We start from the raw sequence: 19,111 nt of genomic DNA, 5'->3' as shown, positions 1-19,111 counted from the left end.
CCCGAGCGATAGATTTCGATCGAATAACTCTCTCCAGACACGCGTCTTCACTATTCATCTCTTGTACGAACGTCGAATTTACGCTGTCCATTTGACGAATATCGAATTACGTGGCTCGTTATAACGTTAATTACTAAATTAAACGCGCTGCGACGCTGCTCGACTCGGAGCTCGGAGTCCGTTCGCGAACGGCTGCCAACTTCACGCACGAAACGAAATATACGTATGAATCGCACTGAACGATTAAATAAGTTGCGATAAATCGTCTGAAAATACGCAAACGGATCCCAATATTGCACTCGCGATATTTCTCAAACGCGTATTTCCCACGCGATATACATATTATTGAATAAACGATCGTATCATGGATATATCGCAATTTTCCGATGAGTTACTCGAGCGCCGCCGTTTCGGCGGGCCGTGTATTACTCCGCGCATTTGAATCGCACAAGTCACGTTTACATCGAAACCTGAAAGTACGACGCGGACGCGGATATAAAATCTCGAGAATCCAAGCGCCGCCAATGAAATAATTATCACCCGTGAGCATCCGCGACGAAATAGCCATTTGTATTTCCCGTTATCTACGACTTTGAATCTCTCTTTCGAGTAAATTAATTGCGCCGGTTATCTACCTCGCCGCGAGTGCCAACGAACTACCGCCGCGGCGCCGCCTCCGATGATTTACGAGTCGTTAATTACGGTAATTGATCGATCGTGCGGGCATGCAATCACTGATCGTTTGTAGATCGAATGACCAGTGTCTCGTGTCTCTTGCTACTTACCGTGATCGAGTTCCGAAAAGTAATAAAGTAATAACGCGACACCTACGCACCGCTATGCCTGTCTCGCTCGAGCCTCGCTGCGCGAATGATGACTACGTCACCGTCACCGTATCGATCCGCCGCATGACGTCACGGCCTACCCCTCCTAAGCGGCACGACGCGCGCGGCCGCGGCCGGTTCAAAAATACCGAAAACTTTCAACGAACAATAAGAGATCAACGTATGCCGAATTTTTCGTTAACTTTCACAGGTTTAACTGGCTGTATTCTCTACGTTCTGTCTCGGTGGTGTCTGGTCGACGTAGCTGTCTCTCGAAACGCGTCTTATATATCGCGAACACGTAGTGATCATTAACGGCCGAGCGCGGCCGCCGCGGCCAGAATATCCCCTCCAGCTGGCTAGTTCGGACACGAACCATTAGCACGGATGCAAACCATGTGCGGTTACCGAGCGATACGACGTAGTTGAGTTGCACTTTCTCAAGCGGCGCGTCGGAAAATGCAACACAGCAACACACGAGAGGCGCTATTAGTAAACAGATTCCATCCAATTCCATCTGATTCCACCTAAAACGCCGGCACTCGGCACTTTCGGCAGGTTTTATTGTTAATTCTCAGGCTTCTGTCTGACGTTGCGGCACGTGTGCGACAGTGTCATGTTGTCATTTTAATCGTTTAACGCCAAGTTTGGAAAATGCCAAAACGTGCCTGTCCCTTCGAAAGCGACCTGTTGCCGCAGTTGAAAGTGCACGTGGGAGAGAAACAGATGAATAACGGCGTATCCAGCGACCAGCGGATGAGGGATGTCTACGGTAAGAATACCTATTTAGCTCGCTTTGCGCAAAATAATTCGTACGTTCTCTTTCGAATCTTAACACCTGACTCCGCGCATACGTTTCCAGATAGGACCCTGAGTTTGCTCAAGGCAGGCGCGAAGGCACTCGCCCATAAGTTTAACACGTCCGCACAAATGGATTCTACAGATCTACCTTCCACTCAACGTCCGTCACCTTGTAAATTCAGATCTACGTCCAATCTGAAGCAGATGCTGTTGACCGATAAATTGCAGCTGAAAACTAGCGACAAACTTGTCAATGTAGGTTGTGGGAGAGCCGTTGTGGCACTTGGACCGTCTTAGACGTAGACGGCTTTGTGACCATTTGTTTTTTCTTCCAGGATGTCCAGATAGACCTTTGCGGATGTGGCCGATTGATAGATCGATCTACAATGAGCGCGTGTTACTATTGCGATCAGGCGCTGTGTCTCACCTGTCAGGCTGTGTGCGCCAAATGCACAGAATTGTTCTGTCAGAACTGCTCTGTACCTGTGTAAGTTGTTAGCCATGTGTACTTTTGTAAAAGCTTCGTGTATACCATTTGTAACTGGTATGCGTTGTTCTGTTTCAGATATAACTGCGACGAGCAAATTATGTGTCTTAATTGCTATCGATAGCTGTCAAAGAAGTATTTTTATGCAAAGGTTCCTTTTATAGGAAAATTGATATTTATAATTTTACTACTGTTCTACTGTTCTATCGTGATTTTATGTACATGTAAATTATATATCGTTGTTATCGAGAATATTAAAAACCTGGAGAATCTTAGTAATCATAAATTATCTTATATAAACAATATTATGATATAGAATCTTTTAATAACTGTATATATAATTTTTACTTATTAATATTTAAACGCTATTTTATATGTAAGAAGGAATTGGTTACAAATATGTTTTAAATAATATTGTACAAGAGAGGTTACACAAAATGAAAAAAATAAAGCACAAAATCCATGCTAAAAAATTTTGTATATGTATATACATACGCATTGTCTCGTATCTTAAATATTAGACGCACATTGTGGTGTCTTACTAAGTATTTGAAAGAAAATATAAATAGTAATATAAAAATTTCTTAAATTACGTTTAAAAGTAACACCGTTATTCGCATCTCTTTTTATTTAATGCAAGTTACAATTGCAGCGCTTAAGATTTCTGATATTTCATATATAATTTATAATAAATATCTCTGTTAACAGATCGTGATTTTCGTTTCTTTTACTTTCAATCGTTGCAATTCAGTCGAAAAATAAAATGTATAATTTAAAAATGATTGAGTGCGATAAACTTTTAAGATTTTTACAATTTTTCTAAAATCACGTGATTTTTAGTTTTATACATTTTATATAAAATAGTTTTATATTTTATGTTTGTTTTAAAATCTGTAAAATAAAAAAGGACATATACGTAATGTCTTATAATATATAAAACGTATATAAAATATTGCATGTATTTTTAAAAATGTGTAAAACGTAATTTTTTTCATTTACCATTTGAATTAAGTACATCTGCATGTAATAAGATAAAACTATTGATAAAACTTGTATCTATTAATTGCAATAAAAAGGAAGTACTGCTATCCTGTTATGAAAACATTCACAGTCAGGTAGGTCGGTATTATTTACACATCTTAATATATAAAGTTTATAAAAATATAACAATCAATTCGTTTGAACATGAATATCACTCAAATCGATTCACGAAGTCTTGTATGAATTATTGGTATATACTACTTTCGCGATGCAGCTTATTTTTAATGTGAAAAGTGAAAATCGCTTTATATTGTAAGAATTGTTAGTTGACTATTTTTATACAATTTCTTCTGTTAGCTCCATTATAAAGTAATATTAAAATTATTGGTAACGTTCGATTCATTTGCTGCAAAAAGTCAACGGAATTAAAATGCTTGTCAGACAGTCTGCTCGTGCAAGATTCATACGGAAGTTATGTCCATAGAGTTCTTCGCGTTTTTACGATAATTCGAAAAATCCACAGCTAAATCAGTTTCATCTGCTTCCTCGCCAAGGAGATGGCCCTCCACCTCGAGTTTTGACTTTCCAAATATTCTGCAAATAGATTTCGTGATGCACAACATATTAATTGTTATATTAGCTAATTTGTAGCTATCCAAATGGCTGTATGCAACAAAGATTATACATAGCATATTAATACGTTATATTAGTGTAATATTAGTTTTATAAGTGCACTTCAGCAAATGATGTATGTGTTATATTTTCTCGATGATGATGTAATGTGTTAACAGCATGAATAAAAATATGATTTTCTCATGCATTTTCATGTATTTTCTCATGTATTGTCTCATGTACAGTCAAATTCATAATACATTACATTCAACAAATATTTTTTATTACATCCAACACAAATAAGTTTTTCAAATATTCCACAGCAACGACACATGTCAATTATTTAGATAATTTTACTCATTAATTATTTTCATGTATTTTCTCATGTACAGTCAAATTCATAATACATTACATCCAACAAATAAGTTCTTTAAATATTCCACAGCAACGACACATGTCATTCATTTCTTAGACAATTTTACTCATTAATTTCACATTCGGTATCATTATAAAGAATTATATTTATAATAAAGACAATTTCAATTTGATAACACATTTCTCTCGCAGATAAGAATATTCTTTTTCTCAGTCTTATATTCTATTGTAAGTAACAAACCAACATTTTTCCCAGAAAATAAACAAAACTTTTGTAACATTTAAAATAAAATCTTTTCGCAGAAATAATAATTTTGATCAACTTTAGTATCATTATAAAGTAAGAATAATGTAATTTCAAACATGAAAAATGTTATAGCTTGATTGAACACATCATGCGTCACATACAGAATGATTCTGAATTATTTAATATCGATATCAATTTCTCTCTTTTTAAGACATTTAAATGAAAAGTTAAGCAAAAATTAGTTTCTTTATACTTTTGAAAAATCATGAAAATTATTAAGAAAATATGTTTCGGAAGAAAATTATAGGAACTACATTGAATTAAAATTTAATTATAACATTATATTGAAATTAAATATAATTAAGAATCATCCTGTATAAAAATATCTAAAATATATAAAGTATATTTACAATGGCCTGAATTTATCAAATGCGCCCCCTTAATATTTATATGTTCTGTACAATTATGTGATATTAAGCATATAATTATCGATTAGTTATATTTGATTTTGAGTTGTTATTCGCAAACAATAATAATTACACATAATATCGATATTTTAATAAGCGATAAAAGGAAGAGCATAAGTTGCACTATCAAAAATAATTCTGTACATGGTTAGTATAAGAAATAAATAATTAATTTTCTCCTATATTTAACATCAATTAGCTGTACATAATATTAAGCAACGGAGCTATTTCTATTTTGTAAGAATAACGTGTTCTTTTTTTGCCTATAATACCTGGACAGTGTGGACGTTGATCTGTTCATAGCTGATTTATATCTGTTCAGCGAATCGTTCGATCCACGATGGAACGGATCCACTATTATCGTATTCAAATCGTTCGATCGCCCTATGGAATGGGTAAACCTAGCTTCTAGGTATCCGGGAGTTTCCAACGTGGCTTTAGTCGGCTTACGATAACTGCAAAAATTTCCAATATACGTTAAAACATTCTATTGATTATGAAATAAATAACGTAATCTTTCTATCTCTTTATTTCTCTAAGATCATATTACAAATATTTTAAATCCATGATTAAAAAGTGGTATTAGCTACTTACAGCTTCAATAATAAGGAACTTCCTACTACCGACACGCTACTTAAAGCCATGGCGGCGGAAGACATCCATGGCTGTAGGAAGAAACCAAAGGAGCTAAATACTCCGGCAGCTATGGGAATACCCAGAAGATTGTAGACACTAGCGAATAAGAAATTCAGTCTTATCCTGCGGACCGTTTTCCTCGATAGATCTAAACACGCGATTACATCTAGAAGATCGTTCTGCAAAACATTTGATATTGCTTTCGTGTAATAACTCGTAGAACACATTACTTTCACTTATTTTGTGCATGACTTACGCGCATCAGAACCACGTCGGCAGCCTCCACGGCAACGTCTGTGCCAGACGCGATAGCGATACCGACATCTGATTGAGCTAGAGCCGGACTGTCATTGACACCATCTCCCACCATGGCGACTCTCAAACCCTGTTTTTGCAGTTGCTGAATTTTAGCCACCTTGTGGGACGGTAACATCTCCGCGAAAACTCTGTCGATGCCGACCTACATATTCCCAGGAAGCCAATAAAAACTGATCTAATCATAGAAATTCAATACAATAGGATCTTGTTATTCCGTACCTGTTTGGCAATCGAAGCCGCGGTTTTCTTATTATCGCCCGTCAAGAGGATCACTTCCAATCCCATTTTCTTCAGGGTATAGACTGCGAGATGTGCCTCGGGCTTTACTGTATCAGCGACACTGATCATGGCGACCAGAAGATTGTTTATCGCGACCAAAACCGCGGTGTGTCCTAGGTTCTCCTCGTTCACCATCCTCTCGTCGACTTCCTGCGGAACGTTGATCGCATTCCGGCGCATCCATTCCCGATTACCAATGCACATCTCGTATACCTCATCAATCATGTTCGAATCGCCACGCGGAGACTCCAAAAGTAATTGTAGATTTAACTTTTGCATCTCTTGACGATCGGCTACCGGCTTCTCGACGATCGACAACTTGTCGATGCGCACGTTATTGACATTGTACGTTCCAGTCGACACGTTGTGCGACTGGTCCATGTAGTTTATAAGCTTTTCGGATTGCAACGACTCGCCCAGCGCACCTTCCAAATGAGATACCTTACATTTCAAACCGCAGCCGGGAACTGCTTCAAAATTCGTACATTGCCCAGTTTTCGATCCGATTGTGTCCTGCACGTAGCGTACGATCGCTGAAAAAGAAATTAACGATCATTGCGCGGTTCAATGTAAACGTAACGGTACAGAAAGCATGGTGATATTTACCTGCCGCGATAGGATGTTCGCTGTTTCTTTCTGCCGTGCCGACGACCGTCAGCAACGTCCCCAATGAACAGACCATCTCCTCCACGAACAATTCGATCTTGGTGACGGTTGGAGCACCGTGCGTCAACGTTCCCGTCTTGTCGAAGACAACGCATTTGACTTTGTGCGCATTCTCCAGCGGCTCGGCGCCCTTGATCAGAATGCCGTTTAGTGCACCTACGCCCGTGCCGACCATAACCGCGGTCGGGGTGGCCAGGCCAAGAGCGCAGGGACAAGCAATCGCGAGTACTGCCAGGGCACTTCGAAAGGCGTATTGAAATATGATCTCCACGCGACTCAAGCCGTGCTTATTGAACTGGTCGTTGTGCGACATGGGCAGCTGCTCGACATTCATGTAGCCGATGATGATCCAAATCACTAGCGTCACTAGGGAGACCACTATGACCAGGGGTATGAAATAGCCGGCTATCTTGTCGGCCAGTTGCTGGATAGGTGCCTTGTTCGTCTGCGCCTCCTCCACCAAGCGAACGATCTGCGCCAGCGTCGTGTGCTCGCCCGTGTGCGTGGCGGTGATCACCAACGATCCGTTCTCATTGATCGAACCACCGATCACCATCGAACCTTCCTTCTTTTGCACTGGCATACTCTCACCGGTGATCAGACTCTCGTCGCAGGTCGACTCACCGAACAATACGCGGCCGTCGACAGGCACTTTGGCACCTGGGACCACTTTTAGTATGTCGCCACGTTGCACCAGGTCAACGCTTATCGAGCGTTCCGTTAATATTTCTTTGTGGTGTCCTAACGTAACCAACACTGCATCCGTGGCTTTTAAAGATAACAGTTTTGAGAGAGCTTCGGACGTCTTTCCCTAAAAGCGAAATAAACATTTTAGCGTTATTTTTGGTTATATTTTTTTATACAAAGGATTCAATCATGGTGAGGTACCTTCGCCACATGCTCAAGCCATCTTCCCAGACTGATGAAGACCAAGAGCATCGGTGGAGTGTCGAAGAACGTCTGTGGACTGACGTTCTCTTGCATTATCATAGCAGCAGAGAGAACGGCGATAGAATAAAGATATGAGATCGTAGTAGTCATCGAGATTAAAACGTCCATGTTGGTTGTACCATGTCTCAAAGCTTTATAGGCTTGCACATAGAAATACCAGCCACCAAAAAACTGCATAGTAATATGAATAATTAATTCGAAACGCATACAACTGAATATGGTAAGGGTAAATATACTCTCGTTGCGCATACCTGCACCGGCGTGGAGAACACAAAGAGTAACAGATTTTCCCAAGAAAGACCAGGTACTATGCAACACATTTCCTCGTGTGTCTTGTTACCGAACAACATAACTAGCATGAAATATGTCATCGATACCATACTCGGAACTCCGAAAATCAGCGATATGAAGAACGTTCTTCGCCATTTACTTATCTCTTCTCTGCAATACAAACAATTACCATTAAAAACTCTTGTATATCGCGCGCGCGCAACGTGTATATTATTCATATCGAAAATTGTATTTACTTTTGATCCAGGTAGTCCCTATTTTCCTTATCTCGATTGCTAAACAGACTGGCCGTGTAAATACCCAAATTATTGATACATTCGATGATATCTCTGACACCAGTCATTTCCACGTCGTACTTGAACTTGCCCCGCTGCGTCGCTAGAGCGACCATCGCCGATCGTACACCAGGTAGCTTCTTCACGGTCGATTCTATTTTATTTACGCAAGACGCGCACGTCATTCCCATGATCTGAAAAGAATTAAGTCAGGAACGTGCTACGTCTCCACAAGGCTGTGCATACGAAGTAGTTATAAATCTCTAACTTTCTACATAATTTTAATTTAAATTTTTTTTTATACCAAGCACGTTCGAGAATTGTGCCGTTATAGACATAAGCGGGATTTATTTCCAGAATCCATGCTAAACGAACGAAGTTCTGTTTTCAATCAATACTATTAATGTAAATCTAAAAATATACTTTAAATCTTCAACTGTCTTACTTTTAACTCGACTTCGACTTCTTCGGTCCCGAATTCCTCGATTAAAGTCGTAGGAAAACCCAATTCCGATATACAGGAAGCAATATCCGCCGCTTTTATTTTGTCAGGATTGTACGTGACTTCTGCCTTGGCGGCCATCAAAGCCACCAGTACGCTATTTACTCCGTACAGCTTTTTACAGTGTTTCTCTATCCCAGTGACATGGTGAGCGTGAGTCATACCCTTTTTCATAACCACAAATTAATCAATTATCTGGTTATATTGTTAACACGAGGCGCTACTTAATTGGAAAATTTATAAATATATGTAAAGAGTATAAAAAATATACATATGAAACATAACGTACAGTTATACGCAGGAAGCACTTTGACAATTGTTTTTTGACATCACCAGCGCCGTTCGCTTGCAGCACCAGTTCCGTCTTCTTCTTCTTTTTATTGATATCAGCATCCAATTGCGATGCCTCGTCCTTCGCTTTTTTTACATACGCAGTGAAGCCCATGTCCTCTATATACATTACTATCTGATCGACTGTTACATCACCGCTACTGTAAGAGACTTTGGCTTCTTTATCCTCCAGGCTGACGTTCACGTTCTTTATACCGGGCTTTTCGGATAGAACATCTACAACAGAAAATACACATCATGGCCTTATAAGAAATATAAAGGATAAAATATAAAAGATATAAAGGATAAAATTTAAAAGTTTTAAACCAAGAAAACATCAAACAGTTATTACTTTATCATATACGAACAGAGCAATCTTTTTTTCAAGTGAGTGTAAAGATATTATATAAACATAACAAATAAGAACCAAGATTTCCTGGTGTCTAATTTTCAGATATTGATGTCGCTAATGAATCTTTTATTAAAGGTTTGTTAAAGTGAACAATGCCGAATCACGCATCCTGGATTTGTTTTATTTTCATATGTCGACTCACCGGTGATGTTTTTAACGCACGACTGACACGTCATTCCGTCTACGTGTATGTTGCAGGTGGCAGGTATTGAGGAGTTGTTCGCTTTGTTCTCCGCGTTGCTGGATGTCAGGTTGGATGGCAGGCTGGCGGTGTACCCCATGTCCTCGATCGCCTCTGCCAATTCACGGGGTGTGATCTCGTGCGTTTTGTACTCGATGTAGCCGGCTTTCTCCTCCAGAACCACTTTGATACTGACGACGTCGGGCCGATTGCCGATCACCCTTTCGATGTTGTTCGCGCAACTCTGACAGGTCATACCCTCGATGCCGATTTTAACCGTGCTGGTCTCCTGCGCGAGCTGCCACGCTTCCGACGTGCGTAGTGCACGCACCAGGTGCGTGATACCCTTAGAATCGGGGTTGTCGCCATCACTGCAAATTTTCATAGTAAATCAGACATTCTGCAACGTAAGTTGTCTCCCGGGTTTATCGCGATAAAGCTGATCGTCGATTTTAATCCGATCTTTTCGTAACAATGTGATGTGATTCATCATTAAAATCCAGTGCAATATGATGAGTGGATTGTATTTAAAAAAATACTGATTAATGATATTGAACTGATTATTTTCCGGCTTAAAAAAAGGATTTTTTAAAGTAAATCGCATTTTATCTTCCAAATAAAATTATTCTATTTTAATATATTGCTTTAATATACTACATATACTGTAATAAATTAAGAGACATTTTGAATTTAACAAATAAAGTAAAATTTTGTATTTAGATGTTGTTACTTCTTCTAGCAATATGTTCCGCATTTTATTTTAAGATGGGCCGAAGATGACGAGACGATGGAGGGATCCTGTACTTATCATTACGAAATAAATTGCCATAACGGTCTCATAGTATTTTAAACCAATTAATGCTTTGCTTACTGTAAGTAATCTCTTTTACGGACTTGCGCAATATGTTTGACGTGAATGACGTAATAAACCGAAGAGATTCCATATTCATCATTCCGTGAATCAACATCGTAGATAAAAGATGTTACGAAAGTTTTGGAGAGAGATTCGAAAAAGTTACAAATTAACGGCGTGCGCTAGCATAGAACTCTGATATGCAGCACGCAACGATCTGTCGTACCACGTTAGAAGACAATGAACGTTTCAGTCGGCTATCTCTAATTTCAAAAACTCTAGCCTCTTATCTGCTCGTTGATAACAGCAGTATGTCGACACCGCGGAAATAGATTTCTGTAAACTCTATACAAACAACGTTCAGCGCAAGCTATAATTACTAAACGATACTCCACAAACGCTAAGCAGATGAACATGACTTGCCGGAATACTATAGGTAGATAAGATTATAAATTATAAATTTGAAATACAGAGTGCCAAGACTCAACAGAGAGAAGCTAATACAAGTTCGTTTTATTTCAATTCAAAGATCCCCGAACCTCAAGCTGTGCATTCGTTACGTTCGTTAATCTAAAAAAAAAGCTTAAAAAACTAATGGCTAAAAATCCTAAAACTATTTATTAAAATTGACTAACGTTTATCTATTTCTATATTTTTCCTTGATTCCATTTGGTCTATATAAGGAAAGAGAAAATAAATTAAATCTCCAGCAACTTTGTGGAAATGACTTCGGCGGAAATGACTTGTTCCTTCCCAACACAGGTGCGTAATATTGCACAACAATTAACAATCGCATTTCTCCAGGAGCTTACCATAAAGTATCGACGGCGCCGTAAGTTTTTTTGTTAAGAAGAGGCAACCTTTCCTCACTCTTCATCATCAAACGGAGAACCTGAAGTTCTATATTCAATTCGACTTAATGGAAATCGTTACGCGCCGCAGTTCCTTATCTACCTCGAATTAGGCTCTCAAAAATTATCTATTTTCTATCGTCCGGCACGGTAGATAAGCACGAAAAAAAAGTCGCATGCAGAAGTTGGGAACAAAGTTACATTCCCGATAAAATGACGCAGGCTTTAGCGAACGTTAATTTAAGCGAACGTTAGGAACGTTCTCGTGGTATTTCCGGGAAAATTCGACTTCATTGTTCGTCTGCTTTATTGTCGCGCTCCGATAAGAGCCGCGCGATATGAAATCGTGATTCGATTTTAACCAAAGAGTTAGCAAGCCGGGTCGAATCTCCTATATCGATTCGCTGTTCCACCATGGAAACTCCAACTTCGAACTATCGTCCAAACTATCATCCGAATATTTCGAGCAGTCAGAAGCCTGGCGAAAAGAGAACGATCCAGAGAAACACGCGATCGTATCGCGATCTGTCTTCCCCTGTAAAAATGCGATTTTTTGCCGCGCGGCAGAAACGTGGACGTTCGTCGATTGCGATTTTTACGAGCGAGCTGGAGACGGCGAACGAGTGGGGAAGACGCGGCACCAAAATATTGTGCGATACTCGACGCGAATTGATATCACCGAGCGACTGATAACTTCGGTAATCGCCTGTCCCACAATCGGTTGCTCACGGATCACCTTTTTGCCCACGGCACACTTCTTCAGACGTTCGACGGAGAGAATAAAAGCCGGACGATCGCTGGTGATATCGACTGATACGCGGACCAGCACGACATACGTGACAATGCCGAGCCGGAGACGCGGAAGAATCGCTCGATGAAGAGCCCAAATACTTGGAGTTCCATGGAACGTTAAGGGATGATCAGGGGCAAATTGATTTCGCCACCGCAGACGAAGAACGAACTTTCTCTTGAGCATTTTCCTTACCCTCTTTGAATCTCAAAAAAATAATTTTTAATTTATGGTAGAAATTTATATTGATTTACGTCTCATATACACGTGATAAAACGATAATAATACATTTAAAATAATAATAGTTATATTATCCTTATCCAATTATTCCAAATTACTTTTAGGGTCGAATTGATTTCGTCACAGATAAAGAAACGAACTTTCCTTCGAGCGTTTTCCTTGCCCTCTTTGAATCTCAAAAAAATAATTTTCGATTTATGGCCAAAATCCATAAGGTTTATGCGGGGTCCTTTATATTTATGATTCACATGGGCCGATAATAATACATCTAAAATAATAATAATTGTATTATATCTTTATCCAATTATTTCAAATTACTCTTGATTACACCCATCATATGTGATTTTCCATCAAATGGGATTGTGTCTGCGCAAATTATGGTACAATTACAGAAACATAATTACGAATTACATAATTTGCAATGTTTACGATCGTAATAATATTTCCCGGCGCTGAATCCCTCGGATTGAATATAATAAACGTAAAAGATACAAACGCATCATTAGCCACGTCATATTCTTCAGACGTATGAGCGCGAGTGTCTCTTAACTGCCGAACAATGTGGCGTTTTATCGCGACGGAATATCAAATTGAACGGAGTGCACGTGTACGCGATAAATCGAGCATGATCGACGGCAGACCCGACACGCCGCCAGACAAGGACGTGCATCTTGGCGATTTTATGTCGCGAGATACTGCTAACGCAACGGTAAATTCTGATACGGGTATCGGTCACGCGCAACTATTATATCTTGTATCCACAAGTTGCACGACATTAGCAACCTTAATTCCAACACGCGTGAAAGTTACTCGTTTAGGTAAAAGGCTTTCTGCTCGTGGTAAACTTTCGTTTGGCAAGCTAGACGCATATATGCATGCGGACTGTAGAAGGAACTTAATGAAGATCCCAATACGTACTAATGAGGTTTTAATGAAGAAAAATCTCGCTGATATCGTGTCATTATATAGCCTGTAATATAGACGGATTCAAGAAAGTGAATCGTCGATTTGCTAGAGATAATTTTGATATGCAAAGAAATAAACGTATTAATTCTTTCTTTCGGATTTTGAAACATCGGTTAACATCATGTTATACTTTGAAAATTCTCTTCAAAAGTAAATCAAATATTCTTGATTCTTAGAATGTATTTGTTAAGGGGGTTCGACTATTAGGTCAAATCCAATTTACAGATTTGAAATTTTTGTGTAGTCTTGAAATGTATATAATCTTACCGTGTGTGAAATTGCAAAACGATTTATCGTCGCATTTCTGAAATATTCGCTTTAAAAGTTCGCTTTAAAGTTACAGAAATTGTGTATACATATATACATAGATATACTCCCCATGTAAATATCATATATTATATATCTCTCCTAGACGGTAAAAGTCTCGGTAAAAGTGAATAAAATTTTTATGGCACACTTCTGTGACATCGAGAATTGCAATCACGGTTTTTTAATTTTTTAAGTTGGATTTTTTTCAATTTTTAAATGATTTATTTAAACAATATCAAGTATAAAAAATAGGACAAAATTGCGATTTCTCTGCTTTTTCTGTCCCAATAATAACATATTGTTTATGAATTATTTCTGGAGACTAGCTTTACACTGTTTAATCATGAAAACAAAATTATACTATAAACTATATATAGGAAACAGTCGAACCTCCTTAAGCTTGAAAGTTTTTCGTTAATTCTGCTATCTTTGCCATTATTAAAGAAATTAGGCATGGCAAAGATAGCATAATTAATACTTATATGATATTTGCGATTTAATACTCGTGCAATGATGACGATACTTGTTATCATATTCGCGACACATGTTTAGAGATTACTGTGAGAACTTCACGCGATGCCTTCTCAAGAAGATCACGAAAAAGAAGAATATATTAAGCTTCAATATTCTTCTTTTTCGTGATCTTTTTGAGAAGGCATCACGTGAAATTCTCACAGTAATATAGCCCTAGAAAATCGACGATTCAATTTCTTGGGTCCGATTCTATGCATAAACAATAATTTTACGTACTGACCCATCAAGCAATCTTATGTTTTCACACGATATCGAGTGGTCCACCTCGTTCGTCATCGTCATATCCTTTAGATTGCGATACGCCAGTTTAACCCGATGCACCAACGGACCCCTGAACTTCACCATCTCGTGTTAGATTAAACGGCGCGATATTATACGACGTCAATTTTTTGTGCTCGTCGAGTAAAATTGTGATACTTATTTTGTCACATTAAGTTATTATTCATTTCACATTTCTCCCGACTAACTGAGAGTTCAATAATCCTAAGAGGTAGGTAACACAGTAATCATCACAGTAAATATCGCGTATACATCGCTACAAAGAGGAACCTCATGTGACCACGAGGCAGCGATAATTTGCTGAAGTAATCGTCATTACTCTTCCGCGAGTCTAAAGAAGCACCGAACTCGACAATGAAGTCACGCTAAGTTTCCATATTCATTGTCGTTATCGCAACAAACAACAGTAACACTTTAAATCAGTTGTCCACATGATGAAAACACTATATCCAACCGTAAAAAAATAATCGTCTGCGTAAAAATATATTTTCTGATCGTATAATGATCAAGGATTCAAAATACGTTATAAGGCACGGCGAAAACGTCAATCTCATCGCGGCACGTTATACGAAAATGGTACATGTTTAACGGATATAAACCGAGAGGTGAATATTCAGAGAACCAGGTGAGTCAGGCTACCTGTGCCGACTGCTCGTGGCAAACTCGGACGAGAGAGAAAGGCATGCTCCAGATAGCGATTCCGTCGAGCGAGATTGAAGGGGGATTTCGTGATACTGGTGCATGTGCGTCGCGGAAGGAAAGAGAGAAAAAGAAATTATCGCGTGTCTTGTTCTGATAATGCGAGAATATCAAGTGACTTGAAATTCCGACACCCAATTTCAGAGGAGTATTAAAGTTTCTATCGGACGGGTTTTTTGTTGTTTTTTTTCCAAGGCGACGCGACGGCGCGTCTTCTGATACTCCTATATACTCCTCTGAATTTGGGTGTCGGAATTTCAAGTCACTCGATATTCTCGCATTATCGGAATAAGATACACGATAAATAATTTCTTTTTCTCCCTTTCCTTCTGTCACGTGCGTGATCTCGCTTAACAGCTATTAAACCACAAACCGCATATGACGCGTAAATCATAATGTAACGCGCTCGCGTTTAACAAAGTATATAAAGAATGGTCGTGAGGACTAATTCAATTTTACTGTCTGCCCTCGGAATTCAGCTCTAAAAAGAGAGCGTCAGACGTTGCCACGTTGATAGATCTTCAGAAAATAAAATGCGACAAGATAATTGTGGGAAATTAATGACCGGAATGAAGCGTGACTCATTTAATCAGATGTCAATCGAGAGGAACTCGAATCCTTCCGTTAACAACACAACTTACCCGGTATAAGGTGTCTCGATTAACACGTTGTATTTCCACGCGTTCTTAGAATTTCGTGCCATTTCTCGTCGCGCGCTAGTCAGAAAATTCCCCCGAATCTTCTACGAATTTCTCCCAATGCACGTATTACTATTCCTACAATTCAGATCTGACACATTCCTCCGTTTGCTAAAATTACTTTTGCCTTTTCGTTATTTTAGCCGCACTTGATACTCGTCGAAACGAGTCGCGCGTTACAATTAATGAGACTTCATAATGAAGCTGTCACAGATCTCAAGTGGATTCCGAACGCGCGCTGATATTGGCTCCGGACGATTCTGTGCACGCGACAACACGGAGGACAACCAGGCACCTGTTAATACATCCACGTTGCATATTCTGCGATCGAACGGATTCGGATCAAATGCGACGATCTACAGGGCTCCAATTTCGATATTTGATCGGTCCTCCGGTTACAGCGTGACACTGCAGATACCTTCGCAATCATGTTATTAAAACAATATCATGTTCTCGTGCTCGTGCTTCTGAACTGTTGTTCAACGAAAGAATTCGACTACCGTTAAACCGATTGAAAGCTTCAATTTTGTTTTCACTCAGTTCAAGTGAGAAAATATTCATGCAAGAAATGAATCTCACTCACCTTTTACGACGTTTGGGCTTGGCACCTCTACCATCACTTCTTTTCTCTGCAAGTAAATTTCAGTAAACAATAACTTATAATGTTAATTAATAAACAGTATTTGTGTATAATTATGATCAATGACAATGATTAGTAACAAAGGAAAGTAACCGAATATTCTTAAGGGACGCTCAGCTAATATATTTATTCTTCCTCTGTTATCTGTCATTATTATCACAATTTACATTCAAGATTTCGAAGACGGGAGACAAAGATGTGAATCATATGGCTTTTATCTTCAGTTGTCTAGACATGCTAAACGATTCATGCAATGATTTGAACAATACCATACTTTTCACTCTTCATAATAGCTTTCTTGATAGTTTAAGAAAATCAACAATGAAGTTAAATCGAAGGTGTTTAAGTATAAAGTATCATATTGGCGAATAAACGCACTCTGTTAAAAATGTGACCTACTTGTACCACTAGCAGTTCTGCTTGCTTAGGACATGTTGACAACGAAATTTCTACAACGAAATCTCTCCTTTGATTAGCTGTGATTTAAGACTGCAGTATAAAAGTTCAAATTGCAAGCCTCTTGCGACTTGCGACAATATGGATTGCTTGCAACTAAAGTAGAACGACCTTTAAATGACACGGTATTGTTCAAATCATCGCATGATTCATTTAGCATGTCTAGACAACTGAAGATAAAAGCTATATGATTCAAATCTTTGTCTCCCGTCTTCGAAATCTTGAACGTAGATTGTGATAATGATGACAACCAACAGAGAATGAATAAATATATTGATTGAGCATCCCTTAAGAATATTCGGTTACTTTCTTTCGTTATCAGTCTTCACTCTTCACAACACTGGAACAGAGAGTGCGTGATTTACGTCTGATTGTGAAGTATAGGCAGCTCGACGCTCGACGTACCTTCACCCCTTTGTGCCCGTGAAGGGTCAGCATCCTTCTGAGACTCCATCACCTTCGTCGCTTCCATTCTTCTCCGTAATCAGACGAGGTTCGGGCGCGTTAGAGAGAATCATGCCAACTGACTGCTCGTCTTTTCAGCGCCCGCGCGCACACATCGGCGAGGATCCGCATACGACGCGCGACTCGTGGAGGCGAGTTGTGCACGCAGCACGCACAACGCACAACGAACAGGTCCACCCGGTCTCCACCGTTCGATTCCCGCGGCACCTCGCGCGGTTTATAACCTAAATGTCGCCTCGCGCTCTCCGTGAACGGTCAACGGAGAGCCCTCGGCTCGGGAGCTGGGAAGAGCGCGTCGCTCGCCGAGCGCGAGCGCGACTATCTCGCGTCGACGGGCGGATTAATCGGCCGCGCGGACGGGGAGCACGCACCGGAGACGGATAACGGACAACGGGTACGCACGGCACGCAAGTTGACGCCGTTGACGGCGTTGACGCAAGTTCCGCGACGCGACGACGCGAGACGCGAGCGAAGGCACACGACACGAACCCCAGAGATAGGACTCTAGCTGATCAGCTGATGGCGCTGATTCCGCCATCTGTGTTTACTGACGTATGTTAAAAATGAGAGAGATAGAGAGAGAGAGAGAGAGAGAGAGAGAGAGAGAGAGAGCTAATCTCCCGCGACAGCGAGGTTAGTTTTCGGTGCGAGGTGCGAGGTTAATTCCCGCCCGTGAGAGATTGTCCGCTTGAGGCTTGAGGACCAAAATTACACGTCAGCAAGCTCGGCGGTTCCACGTGCAGATCCGCAAGTGGCCGCGAACATGATCGCGATTTTTTACCTCCTAATGTAAGGGATATCGCTCGTTAGCAGCTCGTTAGTGCGATCCTCTTGCATGGTGTGTAACTTGCAAATAGAGTTCTCTAGCATTAAGAATCTTTTTCTCCCCTTTCTTTTGCGAATATCCGTCTTCCCCCGTTGCTTCGAAATAATTAGATTTTTATCTCGCGAGAATATTCGACCTGAAGAATTTTACGCTTAGTTTCAAACTCATTGGTTACTACCGTACATGATTTATTTAGCTGGCTTTAGATTAAATTTGTGTCTTGCTCATTGTAGTAATGTTCCATAATATTGATTAATTTTTCCTCTTACTATTATCCGCAGTCTGTTTCTCCATTTCTCTCATTGCTACCTTGGCATAATTAAACTTTTATCTCAGTTTGCATAAGAATGTCTTGAAGAATGTGTAGTCGCAATATTTATACTGGCTGGTTTGTAATTAAATCAGCTTTAGATTGTATTTGTAAAAGTCTCGCCTATTGTAGTGATATTCTACAATATTGATAAGGAAATTATTGTCTTTATATTTAAGCGTATCTATAGACATGTCTCTACTTAATTCAACTTATCTTTACAGGACACCCATAAAAATCTTATTCGTAAACATGCAGTTACTAATACTTGCCCTGCAAGTACTCCTTGTGCTCGTCCTTGTGTTCGTCCTTTTGCCAATTATATTGACAAGATTGAGAAAGGTTTACTCCAAGAGACGCGAGGAGAGACAACAAACTAGAACGGTCCTCGGGATCTTTCATCCATATTGCAACGCAGGCGGAGGAGGCGAGAGAGTGCTCTGGGCTGCGGTTCAGGCTATACAGAATAAGTATGTGTCAAAGTAACGTTTTTGAGGCCGTCTAATATAATTACAACTTGTGACCTGTCAAACTTGAGATACATCTTTGCATCGTTACTC

General features: G+C 39.6%; 3 protein-coding genes across 7 annotated transcripts; 2 read left to right on the top strand and 1 right to left on the bottom strand.

Annotated features, from left to right (window-relative positions):
- The first annotated feature begins 1,284 nt into the window (after positions 1-1,284).
- On the top strand, positions 1,285-2,430 carry LOC112457280 (apoptosis regulatory protein Siva-like). The gene is made up of 4 exons (XM_025020217.1): positions 1,285-1,596; positions 1,687-1,880; positions 1,961-2,112; positions 2,191-2,430. The coding sequence occupies exons 1-4, from the start codon at positions 1,479-1,481 to the stop codon at positions 2,234-2,236; spliced, it is 510 nt and encodes a 169-aa protein (XP_024875985.1). The 5' UTR covers positions 1,285-1,478; the 3' UTR covers positions 2,237-2,430.
- A 611-nt stretch (positions 2,431-3,041) lies between these two features.
- Positions 3,042-17,826, bottom strand: LOC112457278 (copper-transporting ATPase 1). Of its 4 annotated transcripts, XM_025020212.1 has the most exons (14): positions 17,356-17,826; positions 16,438-16,483; positions 9,597-10,006; positions 9,002-9,279; positions 8,656-8,877; positions 8,172-8,404; positions 7,896-8,085; positions 7,582-7,815; positions 6,634-7,504; positions 5,968-6,560; positions 5,687-5,890; positions 5,389-5,609; positions 5,067-5,249; positions 3,555-3,687 (listed from the first exon to the last, which is right to left on the bottom strand). In XM_025020212.1, exons 1-14 carry the CDS (start codon positions 17,420-17,422, stop codon positions 3,555-3,557), a joined length of 3,885 nt encoding a protein of 1,294 aa, XP_024875980.1. In that variant the 5' UTR covers positions 17,423-17,826. The 4 variants fall into 4 exon arrangements, with proteins under 4 accessions (XP_024875979.1, XP_024875980.1, XP_024875982.1 ...); XM_025020211.1 differs by lacking the exons at positions 16,438-16,483; positions 17,356-17,826 and adding an exon at positions 14,399-15,149 and having other exon boundaries at positions 3,042-3,687; XM_025020214.1 differs by lacking the exons at positions 16,438-16,483; positions 17,356-17,826 and adding an exon at positions 14,395-14,417.
- Positions 17,827-18,007: 181 nt separating this feature from the next.
- On the top strand, positions 18,008-19,105 carry LOC112457279 (GDP-Man:Man(3)GlcNAc(2)-PP-Dol alpha-1,2-mannosyltransferase-like). Of its 2 annotated transcripts, none has more exons than XR_003041085.1 (2): positions 18,008-18,253; positions 18,776-19,105. XR_003041085.1 is itself a non-coding variant. In XM_025020215.1 (2 exons), the coding sequence occupies exons 1-2, from the start codon at positions 18,179-18,181 to the stop codon at positions 19,035-19,037; spliced, it is 288 nt and encodes a 95-aa protein (XP_024875983.1). In that variant the 5' UTR covers positions 18,008-18,178; the 3' UTR covers positions 19,038-19,105. The 2 variants fall into 2 exon arrangements, 1 of the variants encoding a protein (XP_024875983.1); XM_025020215.1 differs by having other exon boundaries at positions 18,008-18,204.
- The last annotated feature ends 6 nt before the right edge of the window (positions 19,106-19,111 follow it).

Source organism: Temnothorax curvispinosus, unplaced genomic scaffold (assembly GCF_003070985.1).
Source record: "Temnothorax curvispinosus isolate PA1 unplaced genomic scaffold, ASM307098v1 QBEX01007713.1, whole genome shotgun sequence".
Lineage (NCBI taxonomy): Eukaryota > Metazoa > Arthropoda > Insecta > Hymenoptera > Formicidae > Temnothorax > Temnothorax curvispinosus.
Note: the sequence above shows the minus strand (reverse complement) of the source record. Positions and strands in the feature narration are given on the sequence as shown.

Bases quoted from the DNA above. Each gene is read 5' to 3' on its own strand.
- LOC112457280 (XM_025020217.1), top strand. From the start codon at position 1,479: ATGCCAAAACGTGCCTGTCCCTTCGAAAGCGACCTGTTGCCGCAGTTG. The intron at 1,881-1,960 runs GTAGGTTGTGGG...TTTTTCTTCCAG, and splicing joins CTAGCGACAAACTTGTCAAT to GATGTCCAGATAGACCTTTG. The intron at 2,113-2,190 runs GTAAGTTGTTAG...GTTCTGTTTCAG, and splicing joins CAGAACTGCTCTGTACCTGT to ATATAACTGCGACGAGCAAA.
- LOC112457279 (XM_025020215.1), top strand. From the start codon at position 18,179: ATGATCGCGATTTTTTACCTCCTAAT. The intron at 18,205-18,775 runs GTAAGGGATATC...TTATCTTTACAG, and splicing joins GCGATTTTTTACCTCCTAAT to GACACCCATAAAAATCTTAT.
- LOC112457278 (XM_025020211.1), bottom strand. From the start codon at position 14,523: ATGGTGAAGTTCAGGGGTCCGTTGGTGCATCGGGTTAAACTGGCGTAT. The intron at 8,086-8,171 runs GTAAATACAATT...TTTGTATTGCAG, and splicing joins AGGGACTACCTGGATCAAAA to AGAAGAGATAAGTAAATGGC. The intron at 6,561-6,633 runs GTAAATATCACC...TTTCTTTTTCAG, and splicing joins CGAACATCCTATCGCGGCAG to CGATCGTACGCTACGTGCAG.